The following is an 18,552-nucleotide window of genomic DNA, read 5'->3' as shown; positions in this document are numbered from 1 at the left end:
ACGCGCACTGTTCAACATGATGGTTTCGAATTGGTTAAAACATGACTAAAATCACTTCATGTGCAACACAAGTCTGTAATATCGGCTACATAAAATTATAACGAGAACATCCTTATAATTGTGTGCTTGGGACATGGATTTTAATGGTGAGACTTTTGGTTTTGTAATCAGGTTCTCAAAAAAGATATAAAAACTTGGATTTAGATTTATCAGCCAATTTATATATCGGTTATCGGTTTTCAAATATGAAGAATTATCGGTTATCGGTATCGGCCAAAATTTTCATATCGGTGCATCCATACATTTGGTTACATCAACTTCAAATTTGGAGCACAACTTGGTTAGGTATATTGGTTGGTCTTCAGGGTTGAAGTGCTTTCTGCAATAATATTTAATAAGAGATTCGTGAATTACAATAATTTAAGTTCAGATCTATGCTAAGAAGGGGGTTGACAGTTAACAGGTAAATGCATTGCTCTTTAAAAGTGCAATAATCTCAAAAAATCTGCAACACAAACAACCACAAGAGTCATTGAAACTCATTGGTGTGTGTGAACCCGATATACTGGGATTCACTATATTTTGTCTTATTTGTATTTTTAATTTGGGATTCAGCCTCATTTAGATGAAAAGCAGCATTTGTGAGCGTATGAAGCTAAAAAGACTTGAGGGATTTGAGAGACACAGGTGTGTTTGTGGTTCAAAGATCAAGACCTTCGACAAAAGTGACCATTTACTGACAGAAAATAAAAAAACATTCAGGTTGTTTGTCATGGCAAGATTTCCAGTGTTTTCTTTTCTTTACTTAAAAGAATGTTTCAGGTTCAAAACCTGATATTTTGTGACGTATATTTCCAGCACGTCACAGATACTGTTGCTATTCGTTTTGAACCCGGACCATTCCTTTAAAGGGTTGCTTTTAAAATATATGACAACAGAGATTTCAGGGTAACAGATTAAAGATAAGTGTTGATACATCATTGGCTGGTATTGCCACGAACATGACAGCAGGCTACATTAATGTGTAAAGTAAACTTCATGAAGTGTTCATTTCATGGGATACAGAGGCACTTTTGGTAAGCTTGTATGCTGGTTACTTTCTATGAAATGCGAGCGTCCCTTTAAGGGACTAAGAGTCATAATAGGTGAAAGCAAAGCATTCTGGGAAATGTAGTCCTTCTCAGCCCAAACACAGACCAAAGTAATGAAGCAAAACAGAAAACAAAACAAAATCTTCACAATTTTCCCCAAATATATTCAGTCAATTCATTTAGTTTTGACAAGCAAAATTAATAAATGAAGACACAAACATTTGTAAATAACAGCTGCCATTTTTGAATTAACAAAACCGAGACCCTGAAACCTCAATGAAATGCTTCTTTCCAAGGACAGATGATATGAAGTGAAGCTCCCTATCGCTCCTCTGAGTTAATATCCGTCAGAGGTAACGAGAGGTCGACGGACGCACACGTACCTTTGAAGTACCGTCTCGCTAACAGGCCTTTTCTGATTGGTTATCTGAGGTAGTGCAGGAAAACCAGGTCTGATGTTTGAACGCAGCCCAAAACGTCACAGTTAAAGGCCTACGTCTGGCTTTTGAGAAGTGAAATGGAAGGGGCGTGTGGCATTGCAGTAACTAAATAGTTAATAATCAGCCAGTAGGTGCGGTGAGCTAATGAATGCACGGAGGGTATTAAACGCTAAACTCTATGCAAGGACGCAAACACTGAAGGAAATGCACAGCTAATGCATTGCAAACTCTCGGTTTCATTGCTTATGCTTAGTACACCTTCAAATTGTATGTTGTTTTTTAGGCACACTGGGAAAAAAAATCACTCAGAAATTGTTAAGACACATTACAAGTAGGAAGACTAAAAATTGTATTTTCTTGTCAAATGTAGGTCTTTATGAATGAAAAACAGTTTGATTGAAGGCTGGAATACACTACACGACTTTTAAAAGAAACACGTGCCTCAAGGAGACGCATGACAGTTCAAACCATAGATGTGCATTTGTAGATGCAGCATTCGAGCGCTCCAGACATGTCAACTCTTGGAACGATCAACACTTTCTATGCTGTTGTCTCACAGTAAAAATCAATGAGTTTTCCAAGATACCAGAACATTGTGCAGCCTCTGGTTGTAGAAACCACCGACATTTAAATTCCCCAAGAAATGGGATAATCTGTGAATGTGTTGGTTTGCATTTTTATATGTATTAAAGGCATAGTTCACTCAAAGATGAAAATTCTGTCATTATTTACTCACCCACAAGAAATTTTTACCAATGTCCGTAACCAAACAGTTGATGGACTCCATAGTATTTTTTTCCATACTATGTTGATCATCAATTGTTTGGTTACCGACAGTCTCCCTTTAACTCAATATTACAGGTTTTTAAACTATGGTGACTTTAAATGTTGTTTTAGCTAAAGACTTTGTCTTGTCTTTCATCTGCTGAAGTCTGTTGCAGATATAGATATTCATACATGCGTATAACTACTGTTGCAGACGCACGGACGACTTGCTCTTGAGTGTTTTTTTGACCGTTCCAATATGGTGGATGGCTTGCTCATAGCGGCCCATAGAAACACCAGCTAATGAGGCATCTATGTATATATATATATATATATATATATATATATATATATATATATATATATATATATATATGATATATATATGTATTCATATCTATGGTTGAAACAAACATAGATGTGCAGGAGATGACGGTAGTAGTTGTTGCAGCGTCTTTGGTGGGTAGACGTGGTCAGTTGTTTATCTGTGCTGATGAGTCAGATATTAAGGCTATTTTGTAATGTGTCTTCTGTTACTTTACTATTGTATTGGTATTGTATTTGATTGCAACACTGGTAGCTAGAGGACATCTTCAGTTTCAGTAGCAACAAGTCATACACTACAACACGTGTTCTTAAATCGGCTCAAAGTATCAAACATGTTTTGATATCCTGGATCGAAGCTACAAAAATCGGACTCCGTGTCTATCATTTCGACTAATCTTGACTGCAAATCGGGGGGGAAATCTGAGCAAAAGTCGTGAAGTACATCCCAGCCTTAAGTTTAACTTGATTCCGGCATGATAGTAGTTAACCTGAAAGAGAAAACTGACTGTAGAACAAGACAGATTACACTAATTGTTGCAGTATGAATTGCAATCTGACACATTTTAGAGTAAAACATCCAAGTTTGCGAAGCTAGAAGTGTCTGCGTTCTTGCATAGAGGACATACGTCAGGCCTAATTCTCAATGGAATATGGGAAGACGTGTTTATACCTTTAAGGGTTTGAACAAAGATCACCAAGGAATCCTCAGACTAGAGAAGGTACTAAATGAATCCTGTTTTAAATCAAAGGAAATGAAGAAATCAAGATCTCGTTCTTATGCGCATCTCACAGATCCTTTGATAACTTCCTGAATTAACACCGTTTGCTTGCCTATTAAAAGTCACATTTGGGCCGTAGAGGGTAAAGTACCTTGACAGTACCAACAATGACTTGTTTTGGCCATTAGAAATGTGCTAGTAACAGTGAGTTACTACTGAAGAGTACATAGAAAAACCCATCTAATCATCGCTGATGAATTCTGTATTTACTTAATCTTTGCTAGAAAGACATTCTGAGGTCTGGAGATTGTGATGCAGTTTGATACTGCAGAAGATGTTTGGAATTATCTGGAAGACTTGACATGTGAAAGAGACAGAGAGAGAACGCCGAAGAGTTTTGTCCATTTCGGCTCTTGTGTAGCAGCGTGAGGAGTTTAGGATGAAGAGCTTTCTCAAACACCCGACTCTTCTTCTGACCCTGTGGAACAAGAAGAAAAAAAAACATGTAGAACTCATTTCATAACCTCAAATTAAAGGAATAGTTTATCCAAAATGAAAACTGTCATTATGCACTGAAAATCTGCTGTGCACATTCAGATTTTAACCAGCAATTAAGTGCTGCAGGAATTATGTAAATTAGCAGGACAACCCGTAAGTTAGGCATCACCCTAGTTCCCTAGAATTTTCCATTGGCTTTCAATAATTGTTTTGTTCAGTAAGATAATCTTCACAAATGAATAGACAAAATATTCAAATATTCAATACAAAGTAAAGACACTTAATATTCTGTAATATTATCGATTTGACTGACACTATATATAGTGTCTTATAGCTGAATCAGATTCATTGACATATTTTGCAATATACACTGTTATTGAACTGAACTGAATCAATATTACACTGACTCAAGCTATAAGCAGCTCTACAGAAGACAATAGAGTCGTTATTAAGCTCAAGTCACTTTAGTATTGAATCAGTTTAGTTCAATAACTGTGTAAAGTTTATCTATTATGAAACTATGAAACAAGCTATAAGCAGCTCTAGAGAAGACAATAGTCGTTAATAGTTGTTATTTCATAATAGATCAACTTTACACAGTTATTGAACTAAACTGAATCAACATTAAACTGATTCAAGTTGAATAACGACTCTATTGTCTTCGGTTCTGTAGAGATGCTTATAGCTGAAGTGAACTTGTTTCATAATTGATGAACTTTAGACAGTTGAACTGAACTGAATTAATACTAAACTGACTTGAGCTGAATAATGACACTATTAGAGCTGCTTTACATCAGAATTTGCGTCACTGATTCTGTTATTTTCTGTGAAGCTGCTTTGAAAATCTGTATAAAGTGCTATAGAAATTACTAGACTATAAAGTGAAGCACTACAGTCACACATACTCACCCTGACTATTGTGTAGAGTTTGGCAGTACAGACAGATATCCGTAGGAAGTTCGTCCCCCGGGCCGTGATGGGCCCTACACAAGGGTCTGTCCATTTCAGAAGTGGGGCCCAAAAGCTGAGGCTCCGAATGGGCCTGTTGCACCTGCTTCTGCCACACCACATGTGCCCCGCTACAGCACGGCCAGTCGGACATGCCAGGCGAGTCCAAGATCAGGGGCACCGGCAGCAGTGTGGGGGCCATATCCGGTGGAGGTGTGCAGCAGTAGCTTCCAGCTCCCTGTCCGTAGTGAATATGAATGCTACAATCATCCTGAAGGTCCAAGCTTTGATGGAAGTGAACAACCGGCGAAGGCGCTTCCAAGGGACAGCCGGCTGCTTTCTGTCTGGTGGTCCACCCTGGGCCTTTGTGGCAACAGGACAGGGACGGAGAGGCTAAAGGAGGGGAGGGAAGGACCACAGAGGCGCCTGAGGAAGAAACGGGGTCCGGGGCTCTATCCTCAACCCTCCTTGAACTGAGGTCCGTTTTGGGGCAGTGGCAAGACTGGTGCTGTACCTGACACCCAGTGGAGTCTTTGTTTTTAGTTGCATTACAGGGGCCACCAGCTGCCATGGCTGAGGACACGGCCCCCTGATCCTCGTCAGAGCCTTGGCCGGGCCCTTGACCGAGGTCCCCGTCCTCGTAATAGTGGTGTCTATGCCTGTGATAGTGAACGTGACTGAACACGGCCACTTGCTGCTGCTGCTGCTGCTGCTTCTCTTCTGAGCAAACTGCACTGGCATCACCGGCGGGATTCACTACAGAGTCCAGGGAACGAGGCCTCTGCCTGGCCTCCATGCTCCCTCTGCGTGGGGCTTTTCCCGGCCCGTAAAAGACGAACGGGTCATAGTCGCTGCTGAGCGAGCTACGAAAAGTGGACCAGCTGCCATAGACGCCCTGCAGGCTGATATCCGTACAGTTTAATACGGAATCGCTGGACGAGCCGTGGCACGATCCCGAGCTGGAGTCGCTGGCCGGCCCCTCAGCAAGGTAACCGCTGCACTCCGTGTGGTAACTCCCTCCGGAGCAGCTTCCATCATCTTGGCGACCGTGCGAGCCTCCGCCACGCGGCAGTTGATGATTCGCGTGGTTTACTGACGATGCCAAATGATGCACACAAGAACCCGCAGCGTTCCGTAAAGCTCCTCCGGGGCACCGGTGACACGACCGTCTGGGGGGCGCATAGTGATGCCCCCCAGTCCGACACCCGCGCCCGCCTGTTCTGTGCGGACGTCCATGATGGGAATCTGGGGCAAGGTGGTACGCGCAGCTAGCACCCAAAGGCCTGCTGGGAAAGCAACGGAGAGTGCGTGGATGAAGAGGGGGAGAGTTTCCATAGTGACCCAATTGGGGTAAAGGTCCAGGGGTGCGGGGGTAGTGATGCCGCAGGGAAAAGGGGACATGGTGTTGGGGGTTAGGGCGCTGGTTTGAATAGTGATGGGGAAGGAGGAAGGCCTGATTGTGCTCTTGTGGTGGGGGCGGCAGTCGACTTCTTTGGGGCTGACGGGATGCCAGATCTGAACCTGATGGAAGACATTTGGTGCTCAAAAACAACTTATAAGCCATAAAAGCCATAAAACATGTCTACTGAGTCTGTGTCCTTATTAATCCAGGTAAATGTATTTTTTACGTTTTGGCCTTTTGTCCATACTAAGACAACGTTTTTGTCAGAGCTATTTGAAGATGCTATCTCAAGTGGATATATTTAAAAACGGCTATTTTAAAACGGCTATATAAAAAAAATATATTTTTTAATATTTAAAAAATTTAATTTCCGAGTTATAGTGTGGACTGTGTAAACTGAGGTATTTTAAAGTCCCCCTGTGGTGTAAATCCAGCTTTTAATGTTGTTTATGTGTCTATGTGGTGTTTTTAATCTGCTTTAAGACAAACCATGTGTAAATTCATAAGTCGACACCATTGCTGAGTATTTCCTCCTTAAAACTGCAGTGAACCAAAGACAGTCTCAAAAACACGCTTTGAAATCGCTGGTGTTTCTGACGTCACAAACTACCTTGTAACCAATCAGATCAACGTGTGATCGCCAACGAGTGGATCTCTGAGCTGAGTGAGTGAGTGGAGGCGGGGCTCATTTGCATATTCATAGAACCGCGTATACTAAATGAGACAAGGGTGTTGAGTTACATTCAAGCTATTTTAAGGCATTTTTTTTCAAGGAAAAAAACTTTTAAATATATCATTTTGGTGATCAAAGATGAGTTTTAAGGGATAAAATGATTGACTACAAGGGGACTTTAAAAACAATGACATGTTTAGTCATGTGTGCCTATTGTTCCCATATTTAACATACAATCTGTTGGTTATATTGTACAATCTTCATATTACATTCCTTCAATTACGACAGAATATTTTATTCGCAATTGCAGTCCTGTGGCAAAACACGATGACAGTGATTTTGAAAGTGACAAGTGAGTGGTGGGATATTTTGCTAATAAAATGATCATGCCATAAGAATCTTCATTACATCTGGTCTCTCAGCGAGCATTTATGATGTTTAATGCATGCGTCGCAATGTGATTTAAGCATTTTCAGACATGTCCGAGGAAGAGCAACCTTTGGAAAACACCTCATACCACTAGTGTGGACAGAGAGAGTTCAGGCCATTTTTTAAATATCTGGATTAATTTGGACATAGCCTGAATATGATTAATTAAAACTTCAGTTGCATTTCCTAAAGCAAATCGCAGCGATTGCAAGGCTGCAAAATAATCATGTTGAGGTTTAGGTATGTTTACACCGTGTCCTAACCAGACGCAATGCGATAAGATTCCAGCGACAAATAATTTGTCTGTCCACACTAGACGCAACACGACTGCGAGATGTGTTAAAATCAATCAAAACCCACAGCCAATCAGAACAGCGTGTGGGCGGAGTCTCGCGGCACCAGAGAGTAATCTTGACGGCACTCGCAAGAAAATGGATAAGTCACTACATAATGAAATTCACAAATATTACACCATTTAAACATTATCAAACATACATAGGCTACTGAGTTACTAAAACAATCTTTGCCAAAGAATACACTTGTTTGTTCACAGTTTGAACATTCTTGTTTCCATTTGTTTAATTTCAAGATCTCAGGTGAATTATCCATTGTTGCTTTTACAGCTACAAAGCTGGAGCACTAAATGATATTCAAAGTCACATTACGTGCTTTTAACATTTAACGACGTCGCAGAAAAATAGAAACTCTGATTAACATGGAAAAGATACCTTTTATCACGCATAAAGTTAGGACACGGTGTTAGGATTTGGTTCTATGTCAATTGAATCCCGCATCAATCCTCCATTGATCTCCATTGGTCAAACTTTAATCTCATATTTCTTAAACAGTATAACATTTTCGAACAGTAAAAACTGACAGCACATATACTGTAAGGCCAAAAACACACTTGTGCAAGTCCACAAATGCACACATGAATGCTTGTCCAGTGCATTGCATGTGCAGTTGTGCAAAGACCCGTTGTACAGACTCGCACAGATTTTGCATTTAGCACTGCATTGCTTTTCTACTGTTTTTCAATGCAACCATTCATATTTGAGGGACAGGTTTACAGTTTGTCAAGTTTAGGCTTCCCACAAGGGTTAGGGGCTTCTGCATCATTCTTATTCACCTATTTTTTCCCTTTGATTTTAGGGGTAATTTATGAGTTTTGAAGAGCATTTTGAAGAACGTTTGGGGTCCAAACAACACGGTACATTCATCATTCACTGTATGACAAACAAACACTGAGACATTCTTCAAAATATCTTCTATTGTGCTCACAGAAGAAAGTCAAGTTTGGACATGAGGATGATTTTTAAATGATTTGGGCGAACTCATCCAGGGGTGTCCAAACTCGGTCCTGAAATGTTTAGCTCCAACTTGCCTCAACACACCTGCCTGGAAGTTTCTAGCATGCTTATTAGTATGACATTGTTTAGCTGGTTCAGGTGTGTTTAATTAGGGTTGGAGCTGAACTCTGCAGGACAGCGGCCCTCCAGTAGCAGGACGAGGAAGTATAAGATGAAGAAAGAAGAGGAATTTCAGTACAGTGCTGCCTTGCAAGCTCTATACTAATATTATTGGAGAAATACATATGTACCCTGAGGCTGTTTACCCATGATGTTGTGCATGCACAGTGGGCAGGTACGGTGTTGTAGGAGCCAGGGGTCGACACACTCTTTATGAAACTCATGAGCACAGGAGATGATTCTCAAGTCCTAACAGAGAGACAGAGAAAGCCAAATATTAAACATGCCATTGGCGCGACTCAAATCATTTCATAAATAGCATCCTAAAGTGGTCCTTTTCCTTCCAATGCTTGATGGTTTCTGTAGTTCCTCTAATGCCGGAAGGAGCTGGATGCAAAATATTTGAATAATATCAATCCACAAATCTGACTTGTGATGCAGTCTTGAATCCTAAATCACATCGCATTCATTCTTTTGATGGATCCCTTTTTGAACTGCATTGTAGGGCTGCCCTCAAACTAAAGATTTTTCTAGTTGACTAGTAGTCGTTTATTTAAGCGATTAGTCAACTAATCGCGTGTTTATATTAAAGGGACTATGTGTAGCTTTTTAGGTATTTTATTATCTAAAATCAATATTTTTATTCATAAATATGCCCTCAATGGTGTACAAATACCTATGCCAATGATCAGACTAATCCTCGTAAACGAAGAATTTATTATCTTTATATACATGGGACGTGTAGGTCCACGGAGGCTTCCATGTAGATCCGCCATCTTGAAAAACTATAACAGCAGAGAGGGACAAAAAGTACTAGGCCAACGCATTTCCACAACGCATTTCGTTCAGAGCCAGCATCACGTGACTGAAGCCAGCAGAAGCGGAGGCGCAGAGCAGTGAGAGGCGCTTGTCACTGCCCCGGCAAGTTTAAAAGGCTGCACACTGCACGGTTATTTATACACCGTTCATTCATACATATGCTGAGTCACAGGATAAGGAGTCCTCGTCGTTGAAAAAGTCCAAAATAGACCGTAAAAGGAAACGTGACCGGAGATTACAAAAACAAGGGTTAATGTCGGGATAGCTAATGCAGGAGAAAGCTTTCAAAAGAGACCCTGAAGTTTCCTGCTTTCTTCTCGACAGGTAAGTCAATGTTACGGTCTTAATTACAAGCTTTTTTTTCATTGCTTGGTTGTGTACTTTATTATATAGACAGTAGAACATTTATAGTTAAAAGTTAAACTGGCTCTTTGATGAATAGCAGCTATTGAGTAAAGTAACGTTAGAGAAGGCTCTGATGATGATGATATCTAACAATGCACGTACTTCAAAAAATATAACAAGTAAAGAAGGCATTACTACTAATTACCATAGTTAATGTTTTTCACAGTCAGTAATTGATAACTGTAACATTCTTTTTTTCGTTGTTTCAAGTTTCAGTTTGTTTTAAATAACAAACCTGTTCACCCGAAGAAAAACTTGAAGTGCTATTATAAGACATCCTGTCATAGCTTTTTGGTACATAACGGCTACCGTAGATGCAATGCGCATTTGAAAAAGTGAGGCGCTGGAGAGCATTATTCGTTTGAATGCAAAATACAATTTCACCACTAGATGGGAGAAATTCCTACACACAGTCCCTTTAATAAGCCATAAATCATAATAATGAGCCTTTAATTGCTTATAATAATACATAGCCTAATCAACGTTTATACGCATGCATAAAACTTGCCACAGCGCACCGGCAAACGTAATGATTATGAGTGTGTCGTGAAAAAACAGAAGGAGACTGTTCAAACATTTGAATAATTTAATGTTTTCTGTGTTTTCGGCTGCAGAAAGTCGACGATGCTGACTCGTAGTAGTGGACGCGTTATATGCACGTTTCATACGGATGACATCATCTGAGAATATTTGTTTTCCACTTGAATCGGTTAATTTAAAAATAGACATTTCAAGCTTTCTATAGATACATTTCTCATATCTGTGAGGCAAGTATACACTGACTTTCGGTTCATTTTCGTGACGCTCAAGTTCACAGAGACCGAGACAGCAGAAAGTGCATCCTGACTGTTTTCATTATTTTACAAAAGCACACCATTTTTTTATTATTGTGAGTTTACAGAAATAAAACCTTTTATGGTTTGCATTACTCTTATCTGTCTGACCAAAAATGACGGAGTGTTTTAAATTAAATGCAAGTGATCGGGCCGACGCCTGTATGTCATGCAGTAAGCGGCTCTCCACACAAACACAGATATGCGCCTAATAATAGCGCACTTTAATAATAGCGCATTTATCTAGGTTAGCATTCGAGCGAACGGACTTGTAAAGTTGCTACTACTTGCATGTTTCAAGTGATAAGCTATATTTGAGGTGATGAATGAAAGGCAAATTAATTGGATTTCCTGCCGTTAACAATCTGTCCATCACAGCCTTTGTCCGAAATTTCCGTTTTTTTTTATATTCGTGATTCGGTGGCTCTGAATTGTCAAAACACCATTCAAAATGCTTGCTACGGATGCAAAAAATGCAGTAAATCGAACCTGATCCGAATTATTTTATGACGGACCAAAAGTTTCGGAGGCAGTGTGCAAGCGTGATTGACATAATGTGAGGTCGTATTTATTTTTTAACGTGCGAAAATTTCGGATGCGAATTTCGGACTCAGTGTGCAAGGGCCTTAACCGACTAATAAAATCGTGGTCGACCAAACCTCTTCTAGTCGAATAATGGTTAGCCCTTCTGCATTTCATCAACAATAACCTGACTCAAGCTAAATAACAACACAACTGTCCTCTATAGAGCTTCTTTTAGCTGAACTTAACGTTTCATAATTGATAAGCTTTAGTTATTGAACCGAAATGAATCAGCATTGAAATAATCAATTTTACATATAGCGTATATTACATATACAGTGCAATGCATAAGTGAATACACCCATGCTAAAGTTGACTAAAAAGAGGAATAAAAAATCATATTTTTTATTTTAACAAATCATATATTTCACCATACCTAGAGATTGGCATGGGGTACTTTCCATAAGATCATCTCTCAATGCAAATCAAACTAGCTTTTAGGCTAACTGAAATAAAACCATGCCAATCTCTAGGTATGGTGAAGGCTATGTGATGATGTGGGGCTATTTTAATTCCAAAGGCCAAGGGAACTTTATCAGGATGCATAGTATCCTAAAAAAAAAAAAATACTTAAAAATAAAAATCTGCCTGCCTCTATGGGAATTTAACATTGGGGTGTCCAGACTTATGCACCATGTATTTTAAGGAAGAACATTTATTTATTTACGATACATTATTCATTCACAAAGAAAATTGGTGTCCTTAAAGGTTGGATTTTTCCAACCTTTAAATTAAGGCATTACGTTCAATTTCCAAAATATGATTTTTTATTCCTCTTTTTAGTCAACTTTAGCATGGGTGTATTCACTTATGCATTGCACTGTATATATATAAAGGTGACTTGATTCAAAATCATATCATGCTTTTCTTTGGTGCCTCCTCTCACCTGGCCGTCCATGAATTCCTCAAGACAGATGGCACAGATCGGGCTGGAACTGGAGCTGCTGTTGGACGGTGGAGCTGCGCCAGAACGCTGGGATCCTGAGCAACCCTGAGAGCTGTACGTTCGCGTCTCCAACCGGCTGATGGCACGCATCGTCTCCTGGTGCACAGAGTCCTGGGAGTCGAGGAAAAGGGCTTTTGAGAGTTCTACAGCGCACATGTAATGCTTTTTCAGATATTCCCTTTAATGCAGTGTGTAATATAGCAGCGTGCGTATGTAAAAGATCTGCAATGTTTCAAAGATCAAACAACAAATAGAGTTATTGTAAGTGATTCCGAACTGCCTGAAACGAGTCGTCAGTAATTCCAGTCTTACTTTCTGCACGAATCTTAGTAGGTTTGTAACAAATTTGCATAATGCCAGCCTGTGGTCTTTATTGGCTGGTGGCGAACGTTTCCTTTCCCCCGATTGGTACGGTAAAACTGATGTTTTATCACTGTTCTTATCACTGTGTATCAAGTGCTGAGGAAGATCCGGAGAAATCAGATATGCTAATGAGCATTTAGTTTCTGACCAATCACAACAGACTGGGCCATCTAACCAATCAGAGAAGAGCAGGCTCTCTGAAAGGCGGAGTTTAGAGACTGAATCCTTTATCAAACTGTTTCAGACACTGGGAGAAAAGAGCTGATGCTTCAATGTATATTATGAGAAAATTAAAGTGTTTTTTGACTTTAGATGCATGTAAACCTCATGTAGAAGACCTTAAAACTAAATTAGGAGCCTTTAAAAGAGCATAATGGGGGCACTTTAAATGCAGGAGGAATTCTGTTTAGAGGCTAAATGCACTGCAAAAATATTTCCTTAGTATTTTTGTTTTCCAGTACAAATATATATTTAACGACGTTCATACAAATATTAAACATTCTTAAATCTTGAGAAGCACAATGATATTAAGACTTGTTTTATTAAAAATGTATCAAAATTAAGTGAGTTTATGCTCAAAAGAAAGGGAAACAAGTTTATATTTCTGACAGATAATTTTTCAAACTAATTTAATTTTGATAAATCGATAAAGACGAAAAATCTGATGTAATTTTGCTTCTCAAGTAAATTCATCCTGAATTAAGAATGTTATGTACAGGAAGCCAGAACAAAAACATCATTTTTTTGCAATGGACATTTTACAATCCACCATCAAACCTGAACGTGAGCGTAGAGCGCGTGGGTATGAAGTGTGTTGTGTTTTCTTACCCAGGTTCTGTTGGACCTGCAGCGGAAGCGTAGAGCAAAGATCATGATGATGGCCAGCACTGCCAGAGCCACGGTCAACAGGATCCCAACGTCATAGTGAGGCTGCGAGCACAACACGCGAAGAGTGAAGCTTGAGTGCGTCCTCAAACCAACAACTAATGCATTTTAACCCCATTAACAGCCAGAATGTTTCATGAATCTCCCAGTATGTATAGCCGTCATTTCCCCATCTCGGTTAACTATAGACCCGATATAGTCCGGCTATGAGTAACACACTTCTAGCCAAAATAACCTTGAATTTGGTTACATGTCATTTTTGCCAAAAATAACTTGCGAGATGTACGATATTCAATCATGTAAGCAAAGCAAACAGTGATTACAAGGTGTTTGATTTCATTTCTTTGACATGTTATCTAAATGATGACTGGTCTATTCTTAGGCGATGGTTTTTAGACGTCTATTACATTTTCACTGACAGCCCAAATGGTGCCTTGTTTTAGCCTAGACGTCTGGGCTGTGTATGGACGGCTATCAGACGTCTTTTAAACGCAAAATTGCTTGCTGGGCTTTTACCCCAAAAAATGTCCTTAATGCATGACATTATCCTGGACATTATCCTGGATCAACATTGTTAAATCAACAGTGCTAACCATATTCCTAATCCTAACTACTGATTATCCATAAATTAGAGGAAAATGATAGTATGATGTTGTTTAAGTCCCAGCTGTTATCCTAGCTCTAAAGTTTCCTAAAATCTCATTGTTTAATGGGAATGTTGTTTCAGGAGGACTAACAAGGATTTTAATGCAAAATTGGTGTAAGATTTACTTTGAAATGATGTTCGCTCAACAATTCACAAATAATTACAAAGAATCTGCAAGCAACACATTAAAGGGATGGTTCGGAGTAAAATCAACCGAGGGTCCTTTGCACCATGACCTCGAGCCAAACACCCCCCAGAAGCCTTTTTCCCTTGGTTGAACATTATTAAAGTTAGAGCTTATTTAGAGACATCAGCCGGATGGTTTAGTGCAGGCGCTAATGGATCCAAGGCTGTATCTGGTAAATTACCGCACTAATAATGCCCAGAATGGACCAAACTTCTACAGTAGCACAAATAGGTTCTGTACTCATAAAACGAGGCATTGGAAACTTTGTAAGTACATCAGGAATTTATTTAAATAACACTTGCCTGACGGCTCATGCTACCGCTAACCCGCACGTCGACGTCACTTCAGTGGTTTGGGAAAAGCAAGTAAAAGTCCTGGCAGAAAGCAATGCATAAGGATGTAGTGTAACGACAAATTATAATTTTTTCCGAAGTGTTGACAACTTAGTGTTAACTAGGGCTGACTTCTAATAGTCGAGGATTCGACGATTCGATTCGGAGAGGTCTGATTCGACTATGAACCTCATAGTCGAATAAATGGGCGTCAGTTTGGTTTGAAATGTGCTGGGGACAGAGACGCATTCGCATTTTCAGAAGGGCTGGGTACCATTTGTATTTTATTTTTTCAGGTCATGTTTTGAAAGACGATGTCCTGTAGCTTACTAATGTAAATAAATAAAAATGTATTCAAAAATCTGCTTCACATTTTCAGCAGGGCTGCGGAGCGGCTGTGAGTTGACTCCACACGGTTCTCATGTGCGTTAAAAAGCTTTACGTGGTTTAATGTACCTAAACAACGATTACCAAATTCCCCTCTCATGTTGCTCCACATAACCACTTAAAATGATAAAAAAAAATCGAACCCAGAGTCCAATTATTATGGACGTTATCTGATATTAAGCATTTCTGCTTTACATTTTCAGCAGGGCTGCGGAGCGGCTGTGAGTTGACTCCACACGGTTCTCATGTGCGTTAAAAAGCTTTACGTTGTTTAATGTACCTAAACAACTATTACCAAATTTCCCTCTCATATTGCTCCTCATAACCACTGAAAATGGTCAAAAAATCGAACCCAGAGTCCAATTATTATGGACATTATCTGATATTAAGCGTTTCTGCTTCACATTTTCAGCAGGGCAGCGGAGCGGCTGTGAGTTGACTCCACACGGTTCTCATGGGCGTGAAAAAGCTTTACGTGGTTTAATGTACCTAAACAACCATCACCAAATTTCTCTCTCATATTGCTCCTCATGTTTATGAAATGTTATGATATATGTGTGATATATATGTTTTTTAGCTCTTTTGTTTGAAATGGAAAAAATCTAGCTGCTATCTAAAAAAAAAAAAAGAAAAAAAAAAAGGTTTGACTATCAGTCGACTACGGCAAAATCTAACGAATCAGATTCGACTATGAAAATCCTTAGTCGAAAACAGCCCTAGTGTTAACTAATAATTGTTATAAACTGGCACTACCAACAAAATATTAGTGCATTCCTGGAACTGGGCGTCGTTACACTACATCCTTATGCATCACTTTCTGCCGGGACTTTTATGTGCTTTTCCCAAACCACTGAAGTGACGTCGACGTCCGGGTTAGCGGTAGCATTAGCCGTCAGGCAAGTGTTATTTAAATAAACTCCTGATGTACTTACAGACTTTCCAATGCCTCATTTTATGAGTACAGAACCTATTTGCACTACTGTAGAAGTTTGGTCCATTCTGGGCATTATTAGTGGGGTAATTTACCAGATACAGCCTTGGATCCATTAGCGCCTGCACTAAACCATCCGGCTGATCTCTCTAAATAAGCTCTAACTTTAATAATGTTCGACCAAGGGGAAAAAGGCTTCTGGGGGGTGTTTGGCTCGAGGTCATGGTGCAAAGGACCCTAGGCTGATTTTACTCTGAACCATCCCTTTAAACATGAGATTTTGCAGTAGAAAAACAGTATTTTCTTTTAAAATGTCCTCCAATAATCATAGTTTTATTTACAACTTTGAAAAATCCATTTTATAGAGAATACTGGTCAACATGGAAGCTATGGACATCCATGCTGGTTTATTTTCAGCAGGAAGGCTTAGAAAGAGTAAAACCTATAAATGAAAAGACATTAATAAATGTGCATATGTTTACTCACCCATTTTGGAGCGTCCATCATGATGTCGATATACACCATGGCTTCTTCGTTCTTATCGATGAGTTTCATCAGTTCAAAAGCGTCTGACGCCTTTACCAGCAGCACTGGACGAGGCAACGAGCCGGAATCACGCAGCTGTGTGTGAGAAACACACAACAACACACACACTTCAGGACAAACTCCCTGACAAATAACTGGAGTGTATAGATTAGGACATATGTTTTTACCAATCTGACAAAATACCTTAGTTACAAGAGTGATTGTTAAAACTTGTGATTTAAGAAGTTGCTTTTATCAGCAACTATATTCCAAAAATACTAAAAATATAATAAATAAAAATGATGAAAAATAAATCGTTTAAATGAGATCCTATGTTCATTTATTATGATTATTTTTGCTGTGAAATTTTTGCTGATTCAAATATGATGGTCAGGCTTTTGAGGAAGGTTTATTTGTTCATCTCTTGATCATTGTATTGCATTATATGATTTAAAACTACAGAGCTTTGATCATATGCATAAGCATTTAAAAATCATCTTACTAAGATATTATTGGCAGATATAGAGTGACAACTGATATTTATATGCATTTTATGTAAGAGGCACAAACATACACACAGACACACACACACACACACACACACACACACACACACACACACACACACACACACACACACACACACACACAAGACACACACACACATACAATTACACTCACAGACACTCACTCTCTCACACACACACACACACACACACACACACACACACACACACACACACAGAAACACACACACACACACACACACACACACACACACACACACACACACACACAATCACACTCACAGACACTCACTCTCTCACACACACACACACACACACACACACACACACACACACACACACACACACACACACACACACACACAATCACACTCACAGACACACACACACACACACACACACACACAATCACACTCACAGACACTCACTCTCTCACACACACACACACACACACACACACACACACACACACACACACACACACACACACACACACACACAGAAACTCACTCTCTCACAGACGCACACACACACACACACACACACACACACACACACACACACACACACACACACACACACACACACACACACACACACACACCTGCACAGCAGCAGCTGGATCTTCACTGATGTCAAAGATGACAGCCTGAGCTCCTCTCTGAATGGCCAGACGAGCCTGAGAGACACACAGAGAGAGAGAGAGAGAGAGAGAGAGAGAGAGAGTGAGGACATTAGAGGGACTTTCTACACACAATTTGAAAAACTTTGCCCTAACTTCCTAAAATTGAACAATAAAACACAATTCCAACACCTATTAGGTGAAAAAAGAGATTGTATGACACTAGCGGCAAGATACATCGATGCCTGTCACAAAAAGAGAGAGTTGACGACTATTCAGTGATGCGCTCACACACACACACACACGCTCGTACACAAAACAAACACACAAACACTTACACACTGAATTCTAAGTTGTTCACAAAATTTTGAAATGTTCATAAACTGTTTTACTATTTTTATTTCTTATTTTTATTTAATTGAATTATTATTATTTTCTGTACAAAATGTTGTAAATCATTTTATATGTTGTTTTCATGCTTTGGCAATACGAATGTATTTTTGGCATGCCAATAAAGCTTAATTGAATTGAATTGAATTGAGAGAGAGAGAGAGAGAGAGAGACACACAGAGAGAGAGAGACACAGAGAGAGAGAGAGAGAGAGAGAGAGAGAGAGAGAGAGAGAGAGAGAGAGAGAGAGAGAGAGAGAGAGAGAGAGAGAGAGAGAGAGAGAGAGAGAGAGAGAGAGAGAGAGAGAGAGAGAGAGAGAGAGAGAGAGAGAGAGAGAGAGAGAGAGAGAGAGAGAGAGAGTTAGTTCTGAAGCCAGCAGAGGGCAATCTCATCACACGTTTGGAGACACTA

At 39.7% G+C, this 18,552-nt stretch overlaps 1 protein-coding gene across 2 annotated transcripts in view; it reads right to left on the bottom strand.

Moving 5' to 3' along the window:
* Nucleotides 1–2,725: 2,725 nt before the first annotated feature.
* rnf43 (ring finger protein 43) overlaps nucleotides 2,726–18,552 on the bottom strand; it is a 143,279-nt gene continuing 127,452 nt past the window's right edge. Inside the window, exons 3-9 of one of the 2 annotated variants that reach the window (XM_081365930.1) lie at nucleotides 17,734–17,808; nucleotides 16,564–16,698; nucleotides 13,538–13,639; nucleotides 12,287–12,457; nucleotides 8,893–9,010; nucleotides 4,750–6,309; nucleotides 2,726–3,820 (exon numbers count right to left, since the gene is read on the bottom strand). In XM_081365930.1, coding sequence (XP_081222056.1) covers nucleotides 3,795–3,820; nucleotides 4,750–6,309; nucleotides 8,893–9,010; nucleotides 12,287–12,457; nucleotides 13,538–13,639; nucleotides 16,564–16,698; nucleotides 17,734–17,808 — 2,187 coding nt within the window. In that variant the 3' untranslated portion in view covers nucleotides 2,726–3,794. The remainder of the gene's footprint in view (nucleotides 3,821–4,749; nucleotides 6,310–8,892; nucleotides 9,011–12,286; nucleotides 12,458–13,537; nucleotides 13,640–16,563; nucleotides 16,699–17,733; nucleotides 17,809–18,552) is intronic. The other variant, XM_081365931.1, reaches the window with a different exon arrangement.

This window comes from Scardinius erythrophthalmus (assembly GCF_964197995.2).
Source record: "Scardinius erythrophthalmus genome assembly, chromosome: 5".
In the NCBI taxonomy this organism is placed as follows: domain Eukaryota; kingdom Metazoa; phylum Chordata; class Actinopteri; order Cypriniformes; family Leuciscidae; genus Scardinius; species Scardinius erythrophthalmus.
The sequence above is the reverse complement of the archived record's forward strand: the minus strand, read 5'-3'. Positions and strand labels throughout refer to the sequence as shown.